At 58.5% G+C, this 21,468-nt stretch overlaps 1 protein-coding gene across 21 annotated transcripts in view; it reads left to right on the plus strand.

Annotated features, from left to right (window-relative positions):
- TRIM9 (tripartite motif containing 9) overlaps positions 1-20,380 on the plus strand; it is a 45,605-nt gene extending 25,225 nt beyond the window's left edge. Inside the window, exons 3-13 of one of the 21 annotated variants that reach the window (XM_035551286.2) lie at positions 306-428; positions 6,296-6,406; positions 6,730-6,883; positions 8,886-9,043; positions 10,570-10,735; positions 14,060-14,248; positions 15,596-15,637; positions 16,266-16,289; positions 17,141-17,390; positions 18,203-18,365; positions 20,262-20,380. In XM_035551286.2, the coding sequence (XP_035407179.1) occupies positions 306-428; positions 6,296-6,406; positions 6,730-6,883; positions 8,886-9,043; positions 10,570-10,735; positions 14,060-14,248; positions 15,596-15,637; positions 16,266-16,289; positions 17,141-17,390; positions 18,203-18,365; positions 20,262-20,324 (1,443 nt within the window). In that variant the 3' untranslated portion in view covers positions 20,325-20,380. Of the gene's footprint in view, positions 1-305; positions 429-6,295; positions 6,407-6,729; positions 6,884-8,885; positions 9,044-10,569; positions 10,736-14,059; positions 14,249-15,595; positions 15,638-16,265; positions 16,290-17,140; positions 17,445-18,202; positions 18,366-20,261 lie in introns of all 21 variants that reach the window. The other 20 variants (XM_035551283.2, XM_050710787.1, XM_050710786.1 and 17 more) reach the window with 20 other exon arrangements.
- The last annotated feature ends 1,088 nt before the right edge of the window (positions 20,381-21,468 follow it).

Consider the following 21,468-nt stretch of genomic DNA (forward strand, 5'->3'; position numbering starts at 1 on the left):
AAAACTGCTCCTCCCAAAGCCACCCAGCTGGCATTATGGCTCTGCCCCCCAGCAGTGACCTTGTCTCTGCCGTACCCAGACCCAAGGCCATGGTAGGGTGGACCAAACCTGTTCCTCACCTGCCCCTACTCCGTTTGCCGTGAGGCAGAGGTGTAAGCACTCCATGCACTGACGCTACAGATTGGTGTGTTGCAGAGCCATGGCTGTACATATAAGAATGGCCTTTGCCATGTCAAAAATAAATCCTGCTTCCCAGCTGAAACGGAGAAGCGCCCCGGGCTGTGACGCTTTGCTCTGACCCGCAGGAGAACAGCGTGGAGTTCGAGGCCTGCCTGGTGGCCCAGTGTGATGCCCTCATCGACGCCCTCAACAGGAGGAAAGCCCAGCTGCTGTCCCGGGTCAACAAGGAGCACGAGCACAAGCTGAAGGTGAGCCCTGCCCGCCAGCTCGGGCGGTCGGAGAGCTTTCTGCAGGGCTGCCACCAGCCCGGGACCAGGACCACGACGCTGTTTTTGGGGTGAAGAGCAGGGAGGTCACCGTGAAGCTGCTTTTCTCACCCTGCTTTGCACATCAGCCGAGTTCCCTTTGGCTGCAGGTGCTCAACCCACTCCCAGCATGACGGGCCCTGAGCAAAGTGCTGCTTCCTCCAGGTAGTAGTTCCCACTGAATCACTCCATTAGCGGGCCAATTAGCAGTCATTAGGTCATTAGAGCCCTCTGTACAGCATCCACAGACTGTTAGATGACCTTGTCCGTGTCCCACGTTGCTTCTGAGCTACCAGCCCGCTCCTGCAGGATGCGGAGTGCTGTAACTGCTGCTGGTTTCAGCACGAGCTGTGACCCTGGGGCACTCGGTGTCACGAGATGCCAGTTCTGTCACCAGGCAGGAGCAGGAGTCTCTCCATTTTCAGTTCTGCTCCTCGCTCCTTGCTGCCCCTCTCCCTTGTCCCCAGCCTTCCTGCAAAGTCCCCGGCAGGGCAGGTGGGCGTGCGATGCGGCATTAGGCTCTGATCCCTGCTTAAACCCCGTGGATCCCGCGTGGGTCCAGCTGGACCACAGCATGAGAGCAGCTTCGTGGGGCTGAGCCCTGCCTCGGTGCTCGCTGTCTGACACCGAAGCACAGCCCGAGCAGGCAGTGCCACGCCGCCTGCCCGTCCTGTAGGTGCAGGACCGCTGCGCCCAGCGGGCTCTCTTTCACTCTTCCCGTTTGGGGCACGGTTAATTACCCTCTCACAAAGCCAGGCAGCACGAAGCAGTTTTCCTGCTCTGCACAACCCGCAGAGGCCGCTCACACGCAGGCCAGGGGAAGGAAGGAGGCTGCTTCCCACAGCTCGTCCCGCATCGCCTGCTTCCTGCAGCGTTACTCAGCACCATCACGGTGGCTGCTGTTTAAAATCCAGAATCTGTTCCCCTCTGCACTTCAGCCCATACAGTGGGGTCAGATTTTTAGCCTGAAATTCTTTTATTTTCCCTTTTAATTCTTGAAGGCAGGGGTAAGTAATGCATGCTGTATGTTGCTGTAGGCTTGGATGGGGAGAGCTGTACATCCCTGACCCTCCCAAGGGCCAGCTAGAGTCCTGCACGGTGACGTTTACCTCCCGTGGCTTCGGCACTGTCGGGCTGGGGCGCACAGCCTCTGCACACCCTTCCCCGCTGGCCTGGGGACAGGGACAGAGAGGGTCTTGCCTGCTTTCAAGGCAAGGGTGGCCACCATGGGAGGGTGGCCATCACGGCACGGGAGGGCACGAGGACGAGGGGCACGAAGGGACAGGGCCTGCCAGCTGGCACCGGGCCACCGGCGCCTGTCACCGCCGAGCCCAAGCTCCTGGTGGAGCACCCGTAGCTGGGGTCAGCTCGGCTTCGGGGCTGACCTACTTCTGCTTGACACACATTTGGTGCAGGCAGGCACCGGTCCAGGGCTGCCCGTGGGCCAGCACTAATTGCTCCAGAGGGGGGAAATGAACTTGGGAGGGACATCTCGCTGCCTTTCCCAACCCCCCCTGCCTTTCCCAAGCCCCCCTGCCTTTCCCAACCCCCCCTGCCTTTCCCAACCCCCCCTGCCTTTCCCAAACCCCGCTGCCTTTCCCAAACCCCGCTGCCTTTCCCAACCCCCCCCGCCTTTCCCAAACCTCCCTGCCTTTCCCAAACCCCCCTGCCTTTCCCAAACCTCGTTGCCTTTCCCAAACCTCCCTGCCTTTCCCAAACCACCCCGCCTTTCCCAAACCCCGCTGCCTTTCCCAAACCTCGTTGCCTTTCCCAAACCCCTCTGCCTTTCCCAAACCCCGCTGCCTTTCCCAAACCCCCCTGCCTTTCCCAAACCCCCCTGCCTTTCCCAAACCCCCCTGCCTTTCCCAAACCTCCCTGCCTTTCCCAAACCTCGTTGCCTTTCCCAAACCTCCCCCCGGGCTTGGATTCAGACGAAGAGCCAGGCTTTAACAAACAGCATCCGAAGGAGCAGCGTGGCCGGGTTTTAATCTCCTTGTCTGTTCTGCTCCTCGTGGCTGGCCCTGGTTTCCAAAGGACTGTTCCCCAAGTTCCCCTACAGCTCGGGCTGGATTGAGCCGGGGCCATACAAGTTCCCTGCAGGGTTGTCCCAGGACAAAATTCCAAGGGTAACATCAAAGCCACTGAGCTCCTGGACCTCCTGTCCATAGCACTGTACATATCTGTGTCTCCAGAGCTGAAATGCTGGTCCATGACCCTTCTTATGGGATTACAGTCCCCAGCAGGGCTCATCCCGGGCACCGGAGCCAAGGTTCATGTGAGGTTGGGTGCCCTGAACACCACAAATCTAGCCAAGTGCTGAGAGAGGAGGAGGGTGAGGAAGACGTTTAGGTAGAGATGAGCACAGGTGTTACTGCCTTCCAGGAGCTGTATTAAGATGTAAATTATAGTTAATATCATCTTGCAGGGAAGAAAAGCTCTTGAAATAAATGTCCTATTTTAAGGCAGCGGTGAGGTGCTGTGAGTGCACAGCGAACGCCCTTTTTATAGGCTGTAATTAGTAACCAGCTCCTGCCTGTTGCCTCCTTTGACATGCAAAGGGGAAAAAAAAAAAAAAAAAGACATAAAAACGACCAGAAATGAAATGTGTGGAGCTGCCCAAATCCCCTCGCCAGCCGAGCATGGTGCCCTGCTAGCCTTTTCCCAGAAGATGCCACCGCTCAGCGGTTGTGCTACCTCTGGGTTCCAGCAGAGCTCTGCAAACTACCGACTTCCCTGCACAGCCTAGGGCAGGCTGGTTTTCCTGGCGATCTGGTGGATGTCACAAGCCCTTTGGGTTCTCCTCAAGCTGCCCAGCCACTGGCTTTATCCCCTTGCACAAGCCAAAGGCTTGAGGATCTTCCAGATTTTGCCTTCAGCTCTGGAATCACCTCCTCTGGTATTTAATGGGAATACTTCATTTCTGGGGTAACGAGGAGCTGAGATGCCCCACGCAGTGGAAATGCCAGGTGACAGCAGCAGATACCTGACAACCACGGGATGTTCACAGCCATATGGAAATCCCACGGGCTTCACTGCCCCCAGTGGGTTTTAGCCTACAGGGGGGCGTTTGTGTCTTATTTTTAAAACTTTTTGTTTCTTGGTCAAACCAATTCATGGGGTCTCACTGTCCTGTCTGCATCAAAGCTGTTCCCTGGCTGCTGTAGAGCCACAAAACCCCACTAGGTCCCAACCCAGGATCCGTCCTCCTGGCTTGGAAACCCTTTGGTGGTGGTGAAGGGACCGGGGCTTTCTGCTGTCAGCTCGCCTGCTGGGTTTGCACTGCAATCAAACCGCTGCTTCACGCTCTGGTTCTCCAGATGAAGAAGTTCTCCATCCCCAAATGGGATCACAGAGCTGCAGAAGGGCAGGATCACCCGGATGGGAGGTTCGGGTGCTGGCAGGATGCCCTGCCCAGCCGCTGCCCAGGCAGCAAGCAGGGCGAGCTGCAAGGCGAGGGCGGTGCGTGCCCAGCAGCCCCGCTACGAAGGATGCCCTGACCTCTGTTAGCAGGGATTATCTGCCTGGAAGCCCGGTAATTAACTGGCCTTCCTGCAGCCCCTCGTGCAGGAGGAGCTGGCTGGCGCTGGCCTCGCCTCACCCTGCGGCTGCGGAGCGGGCAGGGCAGAGGAGCAGAGCTGGGGCTGCTGTCACCATCTCCCAGCTCCCTCCCCACAGCGCCAGGAGGTCCCGCAGGTCTCACAGACCCTGGAGCAGTGACTGTGACCCCATCCTATTCCCAAACAGGTGACCGGTGCTGGGGGAGCCAGCAGGGTGTTCTCTAACAGGAAGGTAAACCGCGGGCTGGGCTCTTCCTCAGTGCCCAGCTAGCAGCACAGCTCGCAGCTCAGAGACCCAACATCCAACCCTTGCAAGAGCAGGGCCAGAAAAATCCCCCTCTCCCTAGGCAAATTGCTCAGATTGATGCAAGGGGCTTTGCTCTGCGTGGCAGGGGTTGCTGTGAGGCTTTGCACCCCCCCTGCACCTTCTGGATCGTGCCCCAAAGGACTGGGAAAGGAGGTCCAGGGGCTTGCCCACGCTTCTGGAAAAAGGCGCTGGAGCAGCCAAAGAGGGAGCGTAGGAGTCCAGCTCTCCAGGAGCGGCTGATGCCTCCGCTCCGTGCCAGCAGAGCCATTCCGGTGCACTCGAGTGTTAAAAACTGGCAGCGAATGAACTCTTCTTCCCTCTAATGGAAGCATTCGAGGCCAAAACGAGCGTGCGCTTCTCTCCTGCCTGGTCTCTGAGCTCTCCAGCATCTCCGCACGCCTCCGCACACGCTTCTCGGTCTGGAGGACAAGATGGGAGCTCCCCCTGCTGCCTCGCCAGCCTGGCACACCGGCGTGTGCTGCTGCTGCTGCTGCTGCTGCTGCTGCTCCTGCTGCTGCTGCTGCTGCTGCTGCTGCTGCTGCTGCTCCTGCTGCTGCTGCTGCTGCTCCTGCTGCTGCTGCTGCTGCTGCTCCTGCTGCTGCTGCTGCTGCTCCTGCTGCTGCTGCTGCTCCTGCTGCTGCTCCTGCAGCCCTGTCCCCAAAGCAGCAAGGGCTGTCCTTGCAAACAGCAACCCCCTAAAAACCAGGAGCCAGCCAGGAACGTGTTTCACAGCATTTCAGATGCATTGTCCCAAGTTGCAGGGCGTACGGTTCTTTTCTTCCTGCTAGGTGATTAAGTGGAGGTGATTAAGTTATAATTAAGCAACGCGTGAGCTGATTGATTGCCCTGCAGGAGTCATTGCCCCCGTGGAAGCCCGGGCTCGTTTGCCGCAGGGGGCTGACACGTGCCTCATTGCAGCTCTGCCTCCCTCCCAGCAGCACGGCTGGCTGCAGGGGGGGCACTCAGCCCAGGGGGTTATTTTAACACGGGATTCACCGGCTGCTGTGACGGAGACATAGCTGTGCTTTCCCAAATTTTAATGGCTGCTTAGTGCAGCCTTTTCCATCGGCTGCTGGTGGGAAGCTCACCCGCACTGCCTCTAACACCCTGGCTAGCTGTGATCCCCGGAGCTGTGCAGCTTCGTTCAGTCCTAGTGGAGAACTTCACGCAGCTTTAAAGCTCTTTCAGAAGATAAAACATTTTTTATTTCCGTGGGCACTTCCCTCTAAAGCCTAAACTCTCTCTTCCTGAGCCACGGTGCCCGTCTCCCACCCCTAACCAGCCCTGGCTGCCCGCCGTCTTCGTGGGCAGCAGTCCCACTGACTGCCCTGCTGCCTCCCCCTGCCAGAGGGATTCGCCTCCTCCTGCCAGAGCCCTGCCCGAAGGATTCGTGTCCCTGGGCAGCAGTCCTGTCCCTCTGAGCTCATCTCCAGGCTCCTCTGCAGCCTGGGGGGAAAAAAAAAGAGGCAATTCTGCATGGTCCGTCTCAGCCGCTGGGGGGTGAGCACCTCAAACACACGAGTCTCACCCTCAGCACTGGAGCTGGGGCAGGTGGAGGGGTCATTCCTCTTGGAAATACCAAAACACCAGGCTTGCTCCTCACCCACCACCCAGTGGCTCCACTCGGAGGCGTCCCCACGGAGGCTGTAGTAGCAGCTGTGTAGCTCTGGAGATGGGCGTTTGCTGTGCACGGAGCTAGCAGGCTGTCAGTGGGAAGCTGTCTTAATTCACGGCGGAGCAAGGAACTGCCCTACCGCTTTGAATAATTACCTGAGTTAATAATTACGGGCCAAAAGAGGCTTTCTGTTGTTCGTCAGGTTTTCGAGGATCTGGAGTTTGGTAAACGAGTTTTGGCCGTTTCTGCTTTGTTTTTTTTGTTTTTTTTGTTTTTTTCTGGGGTCTCGGCCCTGCGGCCGGGGTTACCACGGCTCTCCTTGTCGCTGCAGGTGGTGCGAGACCAGATTTCCCACTGCACGGTCAAGCTGCGCCAGACGACGGGGCTGATGGAGTACTGCCTGGAGGTCATCAAGGAGAACGACCCCAGCGGCTTCCTGCAGGTCGGTGCGCGGCCGGGAGCCCTGGGGCGGTACAGCAGGCAGGGCAGGTACAGCGAGGACGGTGTCCCCGTTTTTTCCAGCCCTAAAATCGAGGGGCGGCCTCTCCAGGTAGCAGCAGGCCAGAAGCAGAAGCAGGATGGGGCCATGCGTTGCTCTGAGCACGGAAACAGGGGGTTGCAGCTGGTGGTCAGGGGTCTCTGGAGCGGAGGAGTGAGGGTGAGAAGAGGCACGGGGAAATTGGGGAGCAGGGTAGGGGCAGGGCAGGTCCTCAGCACGCAGCCCCCGGCGGCACCTCGGTGGCTGAGGCTGCTCCTCGCCACCAGATCTCGGACGCGCTCATCAGGAGGGTGCACTTAACCGAGGACCAGTGGGGAAAGGGGACGCTCACGCCCCGGATGACCACGGACTTCGACCTGAACCTCGACAACGCCCCTCTGCTGCAGTCCATCCACCAGCTGGACTTCGTGCAGATGAAAGGTAAGAGTGTGCCCGGCGCCCCTGCTCGTGCCGAGCGCCTCCACGCAGCGGGACGGGGAGCAGAGGAGAGGTTCTGCCCGTCCCAGCGAGCTGAGGTGGGAAGGATGGAAATCAGCCTGGCTTTCGTGACCTTCTCCAGGCCTCCACATCAACCTCGCCTCTGTTTCTCGGTGGTGAAGTGCAGAGCACAGCTTGCCCTCCCTGCAATCCCCATTGCTGGTCTGGGGCTTGTTTTGGGAGCAGTCCTGTGCCATGTGTCCTCTGTACCACAGCAAATACCAGCACCTAGGGACAGGTCAGGATGGGGCCAGCTTAGCACATCCAGGGTGTGAGACCACCAGTGGTGAGACCCCCACCTCTCACAGGCTGCACCGGTGAAGAAAGGGCCTTTAGTAGCCACGTAAGACATTTGTTTTCCATCTGGGCGGCCCTGACAGCAGCGGCATCAGACCTATTGTCCCCAGGTGTCCAGGTAACCAGGAGCCAGATGCTACAGGGGGTCTTTGGCCCAGCTCCAGAAAGTGAAGTGCAAGAAATTCCTCTTTTAAGCAGGAAGGTGATTTTTTTTTTCAATTTTTTAGTTTTTTTGTTTGTTTGTTTGTTTGTTTTCACTGTGAGAGTGGTCGGGCACAGGAGCAGGTTGCACAGGGAGGCGGTGGAGTCTCCTTCCTTCTAAATATTTAAAACACATTTGGGTATGACCCAGCGCAGCCTGCTCCAGCTGACCTTGCTTTGAGCCAGGGTTTGCACCAGGCAATCTCCAGAGGCCCCTTCCAGCCTCCTTGTTCCTGCTGAGGATCCTACCCAGGACGTGGAGGAGTCCCAGCAGGAGGTGGTGAGCGGGGAACCTCAGCCACTGAGTCCGTCTTTTCTTTCCTGAGCACCCCTGGCTTCTCCACGTCTTGTCTGGGCCCTCCACGTCTTCTTCCCTGCCGACTCCCGTCAGATTTGGGGCGGTGAGGAAGAGGAGGGGGGATGAGCGGCACTGCTTAGAGCAGGGTTGGGAGGCAGTGTCCAATGATGGGATGTTCCAGGGGAGTGGCTGTGTCAGGGGCTTTCCCTGCCATCCCATTACCTCTTGCTGCTTTGCAGAGCAGGAGCAGGCTGTTACACACGCAGATACCCAACTGCAGGTGTGAGCGGGAAGAGCCCTGGCAGTCCTTTACGTCCCCTGAGCGCCCGATGGGTGGCTGTGGGGTGCGCGGCCTCCTGGCTTCAACCAGGGGCACGCAGAGGCTGAGGGCAGCGACCGGTGGCTGTTCAGAGACCTCTCTTGACGTGCTTGTGCCTTCTGCACCTCTTTTGGGATGCGTCCAGCAGCAAGAGCTGTTTGCTGGGGGAGCTGGCAGGGGAGGGCAGCCCCGGGGCCCCCAGGAGCGGGTGCTCTGCTGGGGACAGCGTGGGAGGACCCCCAATCTTTTTGGCAAGCTGAGGGCCATCGTCCCCCTACAGTGGCATTGCTGAGAGGCGCCCTCATCTCTTCTTCACTGCGTCTTGCAGCTGTAGCCTCCCTTTTTAGGACAGACCCAACCTATTCTGCAAGGCCCAAGGGCTCGTTCGTCTCTGCTGCTGGAGCACCGCTTGTTTTGCCGCAGTGAATTTGGTGGAAAAACAGCAGCACTTAGTGCTGGGCCGCGGGTAAGGCCAGGCACCCTGCTGCAGCCAGCTCTGCAGAGCATTTCTGGGAGTGTCCCAGGGCTGGGACATGAATCAGGGCAGTGGCACACCCCGTATACTGTTGTTTTGCCACGTTTCTCCAAAACGCGTTAGAAATAAATCCAAAAGAAAGCAGAGAAACTCCAGGGAAATCTCAGCTTCACCAGGCTGGAGGGTGGAGGAATTTGGTGGAGCTTGCCTGGAAGAACAGCTCTTTCTGCTTCTCACCCGCGGGGTTGCATTTACACCCCCGAGCAGTGCTGGTTGAGCCCCGAGGCACTAAATCCATCCTCCGTGCTCCCCCCCGGCGGCACTAGCAGCCAGGGTCACACTAACTTGTGTTTAGTTTCCTCTCCAGTGCCGGCCCCGCCGATCCTGCAGCTGGAGGAGTGCTGCACCCACAACAACAGCGCCACGCTGTCCTGGAAGCAGCCCCCCCTGTCCACGGTGCAGGTGGAGGGCTACATCCTGGAGCTCGATGACGGCAACGGCGGCCAGTTCAGGGTAGGTGCTCAGGGGCCTCGAAATGACCGGAGAGCTTCCCCGGACCTTTTGCAAGTCCTCTCCTGCCTTGGAGACGTGAGACTTGGCTGCTGGGGTGCCCAGCTGTGGTGCAGACAAGCCGTGGGCTTTTTTTGGGGAGGTTGAAGTCATTTGAGGGGGTAGAAATACCTTCCCGGTGACCAATATGACTTGCAAATGCAAAGAATCCGTTTGAAGCTCTGTCTTTGTAGGTTGCTAAATATTTCATGCGAGGTATGCTAATTGCCACAAAAGTCTCATGGTTTGCCAGCTGCCAGAAAGCAGAGGTGTTTAAGGCCTGAGGGCTTTTAAATTGCTGTAATTACACAATTAAAATATGATTTTTTTCTGATCCGACACGCTGATAATTATCCCGGCGTGTTCACATCCACCGAGAGCAGGCGCAGCGAGCGGCCCATCGCGTTTTCTGCATACATCCACACGAAACTTAGCTAGGCAGGAGCCGGAGCAGAGTGAGGACAGAAGAAAGCAGGTGAGACCTGGAGAGGGAAGGGCACAGGAGGCCAATTTAGGGGAGCCCGAGGCTCAGCAGAGCCACTCCAGCAAGGTGAGGGCAATTCCCCAGGGTCTCAATTATTCCTTCCCTCCTAATTTGCCCAGAGACTTTGGAGTGCCGACTGCCTCTCATGGGACACCGGCTGCAGGAGGGCTCCTTGGGTGCCAAGAGCCACCTTTAGCTTCTCATCACCCATCTCGGTCAGTTTGTCAGGGCACCCACAGTGCGTTGCTTGACCTGCCAGGGTCTTTGGGGAGGCAGAAGTGACCTGCTCTGCCCTGCTCTGCTCTGCAGGGGAGCCTGCAGGCAGCTCTGCAAGCCCCAGGGACATGCCTGGGAGGACAGGGAGCACTGGCTGCCCCTTCTGGGAACAGCACAGCACCATCCTGGCAGCTCTGGCAGCAGAGCAGGGCAGGCTCTGGAGTCGGAGCAGGGCAGCAAAGCTTTCCCACGCGGGTGAGAACCCCGTACAGAACCTCCTTCCACACCACGAAGGGCAGCAAACCTCAGAGCTTTGTTGTGGGATCTGCTAATTGCAAGTGAAGGTTTCATGAGCCACATGTTTCGGTAGCCTGTAGATGTGTTTGTTCGCCGTCTCTGCTTCCACAGCGTTGTTCCTTTGGCAGCAGGAGCGTGACGCGCCAGTGAATCAGCAGCCCTTTGCTGAAATCACCTTGTTTTCTTTCAAGGAACGCTTTGATCCTGCCACCCAAGAGCATGCAGAATTGCTTTCTGCAAGGATGTTTCTCTCTCCCGTGCCGTCTGCATTAATTCCTCTCTCTGGCACAGTTCCTCTGGGATTCAGGCCGGGATCGATGCTTTACAAATACAAACAGCATGTCCTTCCCCTACAGAAACTGCTCTTATGGCACGGTATTGTCAAGGAACAAACCACTTTGCTCCACTTTAGCAGTATGCGGTACCCATAAACCTGCCCCAGGCAGCGGTGCGGGGGTCCCGGCACTGACACGCGCCTGTGCTTGCTTGGCAGGAGGTGTACGTGGGGAAGGAGACCATGTGCACGGTGGACGGGCTTCACTTCAACAGCACGTACAGCGCCCGCGTCAAAGCCTTCAACAAAACCGGAGTCAGCCCGTACAGCAAGACCCTGGTGCTGCAGACATCCGAGGGTAAGGCGGCGCCGCAGCCCCAGCCCCGTGTGCTCGCACGCTGCTCACACGCACGCAGGGGGCACGTCCAGCACAGCCGGGCTCAGCACTGCCACGCAGGGATCCTCCGGGACCTGAGCACTCGTGGCAGGGAAGCCAGTGCTGAGGGGAAAAAGGAAGGCTGTGTCAGGGGCCTCGAGCAATGCCCGAGTTCTCTCCCGCCCCTTTCCTTTGCAGAAGGTGTTTTTTTGGAGAGAATCGGTGTGGGTGCAGGGAGAGATGTCCCAGAGAGGTGGTGTAAGATTTTGCTATTGTCAGGGCTTGTATTACACCCAGGGGAAGCTCGAATGTCTTCACTGATTTTGTTTAAAAGAAAATCAAACGCTCTCAGCATCGCTCCCAAGACACTAGGGGCTGTGCGTGGCTGCACAACAAGATAACCACAGCATCCCCTGAAAGCCTGGCAGCGCCCAGCAGGGAGCAGAGGGACCACGGAGCCACCCAGCTGTCCTCGCAGACCCCCAGGACCTACAGACAGCCACGCTGGCACCGTCTGCGGAGCTGATCCCCCGCTGGCAGGCGCTCAGGATATGAACAGCCCTCTCGCAGGCCGTGGAGGAGTCTCCCCGCCGGTCTCTAAGTGCATTTGTCACACCAGGCGCTTAATCCGTCGCGGAAAATTGGCTTGCTTCTGACGTGCAGGCTGTAAGGGTGGCTCTGAGATACAAGAGGAGGTCAGGAGCGGTGGTGCTGTGGCCACGGAGGAAGGGATCAGCCCCACGTCCACCCGGCAGCTCTGCCGCCAGGCAAGGAGCCTCCCTTGGGAGTTCTCCACGCTCGGTGGAACCCCTTTTCCATATTTCCCGGGCTAAATGCCTGGGCGGTACAGGCCAGCCAGGAACGGAGAGCACACCTGGCAAAGGGGTTGAGCAGAAAGCAAACCCGTGACAAGCCCTTCTCATCCAAGAGGCAGAAAACTCGAATCACGAGCCCCAAAGGCCTCGGCACGTCTGTCCGAGAGCTGTGGGCATGTTTGCAGAGCTGGGAACCAGCATCGAGGAAGCTGCAGCGTTGCTCTGAAGAGCCAAGGACGGGAGAACCCGGAGCCAGCCCTGCACTGGGGTGGCTGAAACCACTCCCGAAGGTCAGCAGTGCTCACCCAGCTCCGTGCCTGGCTTCCCCGAGCCTTGCAGGAGACAGCAGAGCTTGGGCTTCTCATCAGCTTCGTGTCCCTTAAGCTGCACTGGAGCAGCTTACCTGTTGCACAGCTCCAAAACGTGAAGGAACCTGGAAGAAATTGGCTGTTTGTGGTGGTCCCAGCAGGCCGGGTTGTTCCTGGGGCTGGTTCCTGGGTGAGTGCCAGCACACCGACCTCTCCTGACAAAAATTGCTCTTTGTTCACATTCAGCATCGGGGGAAAGTTTGCTGCATCCAGCCTCTGCACCGAGCAGGCTTTGCACTTGTCCTTGAACAAAAGAAAGAGGAAGAAGAAGTCAAATGGGCCGGGAGCATTTTCTGCTCTCAGAGGCAGTCAGAGCTTTTTGGGCTCCAAGGGAAATAAATGCCATCCGTGTGCAGCTTCTAGATCTTGGTGAATGGAGCCGCTGTGCACGTCACGGCCCCCGTTAGGTTTTTATTCCTGTCTGGACAGCAGCATCAGGCCTTTAAGTGCTGTTTTCCCCGAAATGGCTTTCAGGCGCAGCGTTCCCCGCAGCCACGCTCTGCAGCTTGCTGCAAAGTGTTCCTGTAGGGGAGAGCGGGGGGGGCAAAAAAAGAGCCGGGCTCAGGATGAAAAGAACATCTCTGAACACAGCCGTCCTGTTGTAAGTGGTCATGAGACATTCTCCTTGGAGGGTGTTATTAAAGGATGGCTTCTAGCTCGAGCAGACAAGGTCCTGTCCAAAGCTCGTGGAAGTTAACTGGAGTCTTCCTTCCTTCCCTCACGCTCGAGCCAGCCCGGGGGAAGAGCAGCGTGCCCGCCTGCCTCCACTCCTGCCTCTCCCCGCTGCTCCGAGTCCCCAGTTTTACAGTTTTAGGTAAGGCTGCAGAGTTCAAGGCAAGCCAACACCACGAGCAGCCGCTCCCAGCTGCCCCTGCCGCCCAGCTGTGCTGGGGATGTGGCAAAGCAGCTTGGACACCATGGTTCGAGACCCCTTCCCCAGCCTAGGCAAGCAGCAGGAGCTTTCCTTAATGCCATGCAACTTTCTCAGGCTGTAAAAATCCCTCAGCTGGGGCACTGTGTCCCAGCTTCCCGCCTCCCGTACCTCACACAGCTTCCTCAGCAGCCCCGAAGCGACCTGCAGCAGCAGCAGCCACACGTTTTGAGCCAGCGTCATTTGGAAAGGGGCTGAGCGGCACAAGGGGAAGTACACTGCAAGGGGCCGTAGGAACGTAGGATGCTGGGCTGGGGGAGTCACGAGGCATCGGAGGGCACATCCCTACCTAACCCGGAGCTCCATTTCTTTCAGAAAAAAAGGAAGGTTTTGCAGTGATGCACCTAGCCCGTTTCCGAACCCACCGACGCTCTTTGCTCCCGCAGCCTCACGCAGCAGCAAGCTCCAGAAGTTACCACCCACCGCGCAAAGAAATGCTTCTTTGATCTGTTTTAACATGATTTCCAGCTTTATCGTGGTTCACAGAAAGAGACAGGAAGGCTGGGGACACAGAGTCGGGGGTGTGAATGTGTGGAGGATGGAGGATTCAGGATCTCCATTAGAACACCCCTTGGCAAGACGAGGGGAGAAATTGCAGGAGGTGACCGTAAGCGGGGAGTGGGATCTGATGACGTGAGGGGTTCCCTCTAGCGTGACGTTTTGCTGTGAATCGCATGAGTTGAATTCTCCTTGTAAGGCTCAGATGTGTTTTGACAGGTACAAAGAGACACCAAGAGCCCAACATCCCGAACAGCCTTTGAGTAAGGTGGGTGCTTGGTGGTGCTTAGGGTGTTAGAGCTTAGTGCCTTCGCAGCCTTCCCAACGTACTAGAGAAGGGACACAGCTAGCTCTGTGCCAGCAGTTGTTGTGCACAAAAAGGTATGAGATTTATTAAAATAACGGGAAGTGTGTGTGGTAACTTGGGATTTTTTTTAGGTGCGTTATTGTGACGCGATGCAGGACTCGTTTAAAAGAAAAACCTCTTGAGCGTCTTGATGACGAGCAACATTTTGGAAGACAGCCATACATTTATTGTCGATATTACCCAAGGCAAAGCTCCCCTGAAGGGTGCCGCTGGGCTGCACAGCACCACGTGTCCCTGCTGCACACCCCGTGCCCACACGGACGCGGGTCCGGGCGTGCTGCCGGCGGGCCGGGGCGCGGCGTGGTCGGGCAGAGCCCGTTTCTGATCTCTGGTTTGCATTGATCTTACGTTTAGAAACGCAGCCAGAAGAACAGACCCTCCCTTTTCCAGTGCCTTTGGAAAGATTGCAGCTTCGTAGAATGAGTCCTTTCTCCTCCACCCTTAATCTACAACCCAGCTTTCCGGGGAGATCCTACTTTGAGCTAAGATCTTCGGCCCACCAGCTGAGCTTGCATTCTTCTTTACAGTCCCTGAATTCAGCCGGTGAGCCGAGTGCCTCTGGCATTTCCTCTTGGTCTGTGCTTCTGGCCATCTCCAAACTGTTTGTTTCGTTCTGTTCTGTTCGTTTTTCCCATGACATGCGGATGGATGGCAGGGGGGCCCCGTCCTGGTTGTCAGCGGGCTGCCCCCGAGGCAGAGGGGATTTCGGTGGTGCGGTTCTCGGGGTGTGCCCGGCTGTGCCTACAGCATCACCGGGTTCATCCATGGGGTGCTGGAGCAGCGCAGCCACCCCGAACGTGGGTCCTGCTCATGGCAGGGCCGGCGTGGCCGGGCTGTGTGGCACAGAGCACGTTCCTCCTCTCGAGATCTTCTGCCGAGACACAGGCAGGGGAACAGAGCCCCCCCCCGGGAGAACCCCCTGGGGACATTTCCCTGGTTGGCTTCCCCTCCCCAGGCAAAGCAAGGTCGGGCTAAGGCCCGCTCACGGACCCCTCGCCGTCTGGCTCCTAACAAGATGGGGGCTCCGACAGCTCCGCTCGGAGCTGCAAAACCAGACGTGGCCATACCCGAGGCTCCTTCCCCGCAGAGGTAACCACGCCGGCGGTCCCTCGCTTGGCTGGCAGCACCCATGGGTGCTTTGCTCGGTCCTCGCACCCGGTGTCCGCGGGCCGCGCGGGCAGACCGAGCCCGGCATCGGCCGCCGGCAAAGGAGCGGCAGGCGCGGTGCATCTCAGAGCTGTTTTCTAACCTCTCTTTGCACATCCTCCGTTGTTAAGGATCCTGGGCCCCGATTCTTCCACCGCTCCGGATTTACACCACTCCGTGGGCTCCTGCGGAGTAATTCACGGCTTCCTCTGGTGTAAGCCCAGGAAGAATGGGGGCCCCCGATCGTTTCGTTTCCATCTCGTCACCTGGAATGAGGAATGCTGCAGCATGACCGTTGCCAACATAACCGGGGGCCCTGCGGCTTTATTTTCTTTGTGCTTTTTATGTTTTTCCTCATCATCTTGCTGTGCGCTAATGGCTTGAACTCTGTTTTGTTACGGGCGTTTCTTACTTTGTGTCCAGCGTGCCGAGATGTCCCGCGGTGGCCGTGAGCACTGTTTGTCCACGGAGTTTGTATCTCTGCAGGCACGGTCCGGGTGGCGGGGCAGGGCGAAACGGGGTGGTAGCAGGGGGCTGAGGTCAAGAACTGCCCCAGGGACCCCAGGCCAGCAGCACCCAACCTCACAGGTCACGTTCGTGACCCCTCCCCGTGCTCTTTGGCTTTTAATGAATCAGGCCTCCTGTGGCTGGCCGGATGCTCGGGTTAAATGCTCACGAGTGTTTCTCAGGAGACCGGGTGTTGTTTCGTAGCTGTGATGTGTGAAATGTAGTATCTCTTTGTAGGATGCAATTTTGAGACACAAGGAACGCCTTACTCTCAATTAGGCAAGTATATTTGTTACAATTAACTGACCCCTACTCCATGTTGCTCATCCATATTTTTCGTTTGTTATCTTTAACTTTCCTTTGGCGAGCGAGCAGCGTTTCTTGTGCACACCCTCCTTGCAGAGCACCCCCAGATGTCCTGGCGGTAGGCAAATTGAAAGAATGGCCATTGCCGTATGCTGCAAAGGCATTTAGCTCTCTTCCCACCATGGTTTTAAAGAGAAGCCCTGTGATTAAGAACTGAGCCTTTTGCTCAAAGCAGTGTGCGTCCCCATCCGCGCTAATCGGGGCGCTGGTGGGAGACGTCCGATTCAGAGTGCCTTCCCCAGCCGTGGCGCTCAGCAGCCCCCAAATTCGAGCCCAATCCTTCCTCCTTTGGGGGAGAAGGTGTCCCCTGAAGGGCACGGCACGTCTCTCACACACCATGCCTGCCAGCAGCACTGCTCCATCCTCGCTTCATCTCCCCCCTGTTGGTGTGTGCAGAGCCCTGAGAGCTCCGTGTGCTCGCCGGAGAAGCAGGCGAGCAGAAATTGTTTCTGATTCCTTTTTTTTTTTTTTTTTTTGACTGAATGCCAACTTTACGTGCTGTTTTCTTTCCCTGCATGCCTCTCCTCGGGGATGACCACAGTTGACATTAAAAAAATGGTGGCAGGTACGGAATCGCTTCTGTCGGGTTGCGCAAGCCCGCGTGCATGTGAGCCGTCCCGTGAACCGTTCCAATAAACCGCTGAATCAATCTCACCCGAGTGTTTCATTCTTAAAGGCGTGTTTACTTCTGCAGGCGTGAGAGTGTTTTGTGGATGTGTCAGTTCACGTTTCGGTGACCGCTGGAGAAAAAGCCACCGGTGAAACCGGGACGGTGGCTTGTGCAACCCCGTGCCTGTCTTGTCGAGAACGTGACCCCGTACCTGTCCGGTTGCCAGAGACCGAGTCCCGTGCCTTTAACCCGTTCTGACTCGTGGAGGTCCTCAGGCGTTGTCCGTGGGCTAGCTCTTGTCTTACGTGTGGCCGGCTGCTCCGCAGGGCTGTTCCTCGGTGTGCAGCGGTGTAAATGCCGACCTTTGTATGTGCTTTCGGTTCCCAGAGCTGCCAGCCCCCAGACACACACAGGCAGTTATCTGCTGATCTCCAGCTTAGTGGTCTCCTTCCACACCGAGCCTGACCCTGCCAACCATTGCTCACACGAGCAGCCTTTAGCCCTAAGAGTAAGTATGAATACCTGGGCCAGCCAGAGACCTCCCAGGATCGCCCGTCCCCAGCTGCTAGGGCCAGACAGAGACGGAGACGATCCTGCGGGCTCCCGAGCCGCGAGGGGGACAGGCAGGGGAGCAGCAGATCCAAAGCTCAGCTCGGAGCCCCAGCCGTAAAGCCAGGAGCCCTGTGGCCGTGCCCTGGAGCTCGGTGTCGCCCTGCATGGAGCATGCGCTGCTTCTCGTCCCGTCTGCTCCACGTGGCTCGGCGGCGTTCCCGTCCCACTGACCCTCTGGTTTTTATCTCTTCCAGTAGCTTGGTTTTCTTTCGATCCCTCCTCCGCGCACGCCGACATCATCTTTTCCAACGACAACCTGACCGTCACCTGCAACAGCTACGACGACAGGGTCGTGCTGGGGAAAACGGGCTTCTCCAAGGGGCTCCACTACTGGGAGCTGTCGATCGATCGCTACGATAACCACCCCGACCCGGCCTTCGGCGTGGCGCGCATCGACGTCCTGAAGGACGCCATGCTGGGCAAGGACGACAAGGCCTGGGCCATGTACGTGGACAACAACCGGAGCTGGTTCATGCACAACAACTCGCACACCAACAGGTACAGGCTCTGCGGCTCCGTCTTCCCCTGATACAAGAGACCAGTGACACCTATAGGCACCCGCAGGAAGGGGGGATTTGCTCCTAATCGCGTGTGCCCTTGCCCAAAGCAAAGGACAGCCCCTGCCGCTCTGGTTCGTTGCTGTGGCTGCTTCTTCCTTACTGTGGCCTGGTTGCATGCTGGCTCTTCCCCCGAGCACGCACTGCACCCCTTGTGCGTAGCACACCCCTTCCGTTAACATCCAAAGCCTTGTAATTCCTGCAGCGAGAAAATGCTGTCTGCATTCATCCCTGTGCCACAGCTGTGGTGTGGGCTGGTGGAGCTGGGGGCTGTAAAGCTTGTGGTCGCTTGGGCAGAGCCTGGCATCATCTCCTTCAAGGCTCGAGGGCAATCCTCTGGTGGGTCAGCGGGGTTTGAAGCAGGAATCACAGTTCTGCCCCCCAGGCCCAGCAGCTTTCCCTTCTGGGGTGTTCTCCTGGGGACATGGTGACAGGCGGTGCTGCAGGTGGCTCTGCTGGGCACGGGTCACGGCGTGGCTCCTGGCCGAGGTGTGGAGCCCTTTTTGGGGCTGCGGGGTCAGAGGGATGCTTTGGGGGATGCCAGAGGGCAGGGGCTGAGCTCGTTCCTCTCGGGATCACAGCCACACAGTGGGCAGCCCTGGGGAGGTGACATGGTGGGGGGCCACAACCCGAACCCTGGGCCAGGAGCACAGGGGACGTGAAGCCACCATCGCTGCCATTGTCTCTCTGCTCCCACAGAACCGAGGGTGGCATAACGAAAGGCGCCACGGTGGGGGTGCTGCTGGATTTGACCAGGAGGACCTTGACGTTCTCCATCAACGAGGACCAGCAAGGGCCGGTCGCCTTTGAGAACCTGGAGGGCCTCTTCTTCCCCGCGGTCAGCCTCAACAGGAACGTGCAGGTACGTGCCGTGACCGTGCCCCCCGGAGCTGCTGCCTCCAGCTCCTGCCCCGGGTTTCTCCATCAGAGCTGAGGGAGCACCAGGGCTTTCCAGCCCCCCCCCGCTCGATGGGGTTTGGCAGCTCCACTTCGTGATCACTCCCTGCAGGAGCCTCGCCAGCTCTTACATCTCCCCAGGGACACATGGCAGGGAGAAAGGTGCCTTTCAAAGCCTCTTTTCTTCTTGGGAGTTTCAAACCCCTCTTCTCTCCCTCTCTCCCAAGCTCTCTGCTATGCTGAACGTCATCAAGTGGTGGCTCCCCGGGCCCATCTGGTATTTCCATCTTTCATTTCCTCTTCTCACTGATTTCTTCCCTGCTAGCAGCTGCCCCAGTGAGTCTCCCACGCTCACTCAGCCTGGCTGTGGCACGTCCCCTCTCACTGCTTGCTCTTCCAGCACTCCTTCCTGCACTGCTTTTAGAGGTTTCCTATTATTTGCTCTGGTAGAAATGTCCTGCTCCGCGATGGGTTTAATTCCTACCACAATCCTCTGTACCACTAAGAGACGAGCACACTGTAGAGCCCCTCTGGTTTCTGGCAGTTCAGTGTGCAAGGCAGGGCTTCAAATCCCCAGACAATAGGGGAGTCCTATGGGATGCTGATAAAAGGCTGCTAATAAACCCAAGCCGTTCATTATCCTCCTTCTTCAAAGGCACGAGTAATTACAATTACCCTAATCAGGATGGAAATAATCATATTTTAGACAACGTTTCTTATAAATCTGTATCTGAAGGGGGAAAATGCTGCTGTTCAAGAAAAGGAATTGTGCTTTCCTCCCAGATGAAAGCATTTGGGGAGGGAACTGAATGAGCCGTGCACAGCTGCTTGGTGCCTGGGTGTGTGCAGGATCCGGCCCCTGGCCCGCTCAGTCCCTTCCTGTTCACCAGGGATTTCCTGCAAGCAGGGAGCATTGGTCGCCAGTATTTCTTTGGTTTTCCCCTTACCTGCGTGCTGAAGTCCGTGCCGAATTGCTCCCCCTTGCCAGGACTGAGTGCCTGGCTCCCATTTTGCACCTGAGCATCCTCCACCCCACGGCACGGCCCTGCCCCAGCACTGCAATGCGAGCTCCTTCCTCCAGCCTTGTCCTCTCCTCTGGGGCTTCTCAGCCCTAAGCAGCTTCACAATCCTTCAGCCCGCTCCGTACCCTCTTCTGCCCATCCTACCCGCAGGAGGACCCAGCTGCGCCCATGTCCCACCCCTGGCAGCCATCTGGGAGCATTCGGTGCTTGGTACACCGGTACCAGCAGCCCCTCTTCATGCTGGAGCTGCGTGAGGGCCCCAGCCCCACAAAGAAGTGGGGAAGCAGCAAAATGGAGCCACCACCACGTCCTGGGGTCCCACTCCCACTCCCATGAGGGCCCCAGCCCCAGAAACCAGTGGTGAGGCAGCAAAATGGAGCCACCACCACAGTCCTAGGGTCTTGCTCCCACTCCCATGAGGGCCCCAGCCCCATAAATGAGTGGTGAAGCAGCAAAATGGAGCCACCACCATGTCCTGGGGTTCCGCTCCCACTCCCATGAGGGCATCAGCCCCACAAACCGGTGATGAAACAGCAAAATGGAGCCACCACCACAGTCCTAGGGTCTTGCTCCCACTCCCATGAGGGCCCCAGCCCCAGAAACGGGCAATGAAGCAGCAAAATGGAGCCACCACCACATCCTTGGATCCCACTCCCACCCCCCAGACCTCACTGCAGCAGGGACCCCCGGCGAGGTGGGCTCCCCACGACATCTCAGACCACATCCCACCTCTCTGGGGGTCCCGCCATCCCCGGGGGGGCGCCACGTGGGCTGTCGCACCCCGGACTGTGCCCCCGGGCCTGGTGGGGAGGCGGCTGAGGCCCGGTGTCTCGTTGCAGGTGACGCTGCACACCGGCCTGCCCGTCCCCGAGTTCTACGCCTCGCGCTCGGCCATGCAGTGAGGAAGCTCCCGGGGCCGGCTGCCTCTGCTCGGGGCGAGAGGAGCCAGCCCGCTCCCTTCTGCGGCACCAGGGGCCTCTGCTCGGCCGGGGACCGGCGACGGGGGAGGCGAAAAAAAAAAAAAAAGGGCAGGAAGAAACTGGCTTTCGGCAGTCTTTGTTCTCCACCCGCCTGCGCTGTCCTGTGTGTGTGCGCTTCGCTCTTTAGCTCTTTTTGGCTGATCAAGTATACCTAGGTAGCCTGAGGTGTTTCTCCGTGTCCGCTTTTAGGTTCGGTTTTCCTGATTTCGGTTAGGGTTCGGGGGGCAGATTCGTCTCGTTTCAGAGGGCTTTCCGTCCTCGCTGGGCTGCAGGAAGGGGCCGGCCGGACGGACCCAGGAGGGCTGCGGGGAGGGGGACCCCCCCAGGAAGGCTTTCGCCCCTGCCGGTCCCATGGCTTTGCAGGATGTTTCTTTCCCCGTGGCCTTTCTTTCAGAGCACCTCAGCCACGCGTCGAGGTCGGGCCTGGGTTACCAGCCGGTCCTGGGAAGCCCCAGGCGCCAGCCCCAGCAGCACCCATCTGCCTTGGCCTGTCTTCGTGCAGCTCCCCCCGCAGGCAGCGGGCCCCCCGGGACTTGGGGTGGTGACGGGGTTGGCGTGGGTCATTAACATGGGTCGTTAACTAACGTGGGTCGTTCACAAGACGTGTCCCATCACCCCAAGGCGTTTCGCTGGGCGCAGCGGGCACCCACCGAGTGCCCCCCACCCCCCACCCCCGGCTCCCCGCAGACCGGCGCCAGCCAACACGCCACAGCCATACGCCGCGCGGCTCCTCGGAGATGAGCGTTTATTTTTCTATAGTCACCGTATAAAAACCTAGCCTTAACTACTACCTGATAGTGTCCTTCCCTTCACCGGAGATTTCCTTCTGCAGCGAGGATCTGATGGGGAGCCCGGGGAGGATGGGGAGCTGCCCACAGCCCTGCCACGCACTCAGGGACCCGTGCCCGCTGCCGTGCCTCCCCGCGCCCGCTGCCCACCGCGTTTCCCTCTGCTCCCAGCCGCCGCCGTGCCCCTCGCCGGCAATTCGGGCGCAGGAGAGGAGCGAGCAGCCACCAGCCCGGTGCCAGCACGCGCCCCCCCCCCGCGCCGAGGGCGACTGCATGCG

The sequence above is a fragment of the Cygnus atratus genome, chromosome 5, assembly GCF_013377495.2.
Source record: "Cygnus atratus isolate AKBS03 ecotype Queensland, Australia chromosome 5, CAtr_DNAZoo_HiC_assembly, whole genome shotgun sequence".
NCBI classification, from domain to species: Eukaryota; Metazoa; Chordata; class Aves; order Anseriformes; family Anatidae; genus Cygnus; species Cygnus atratus.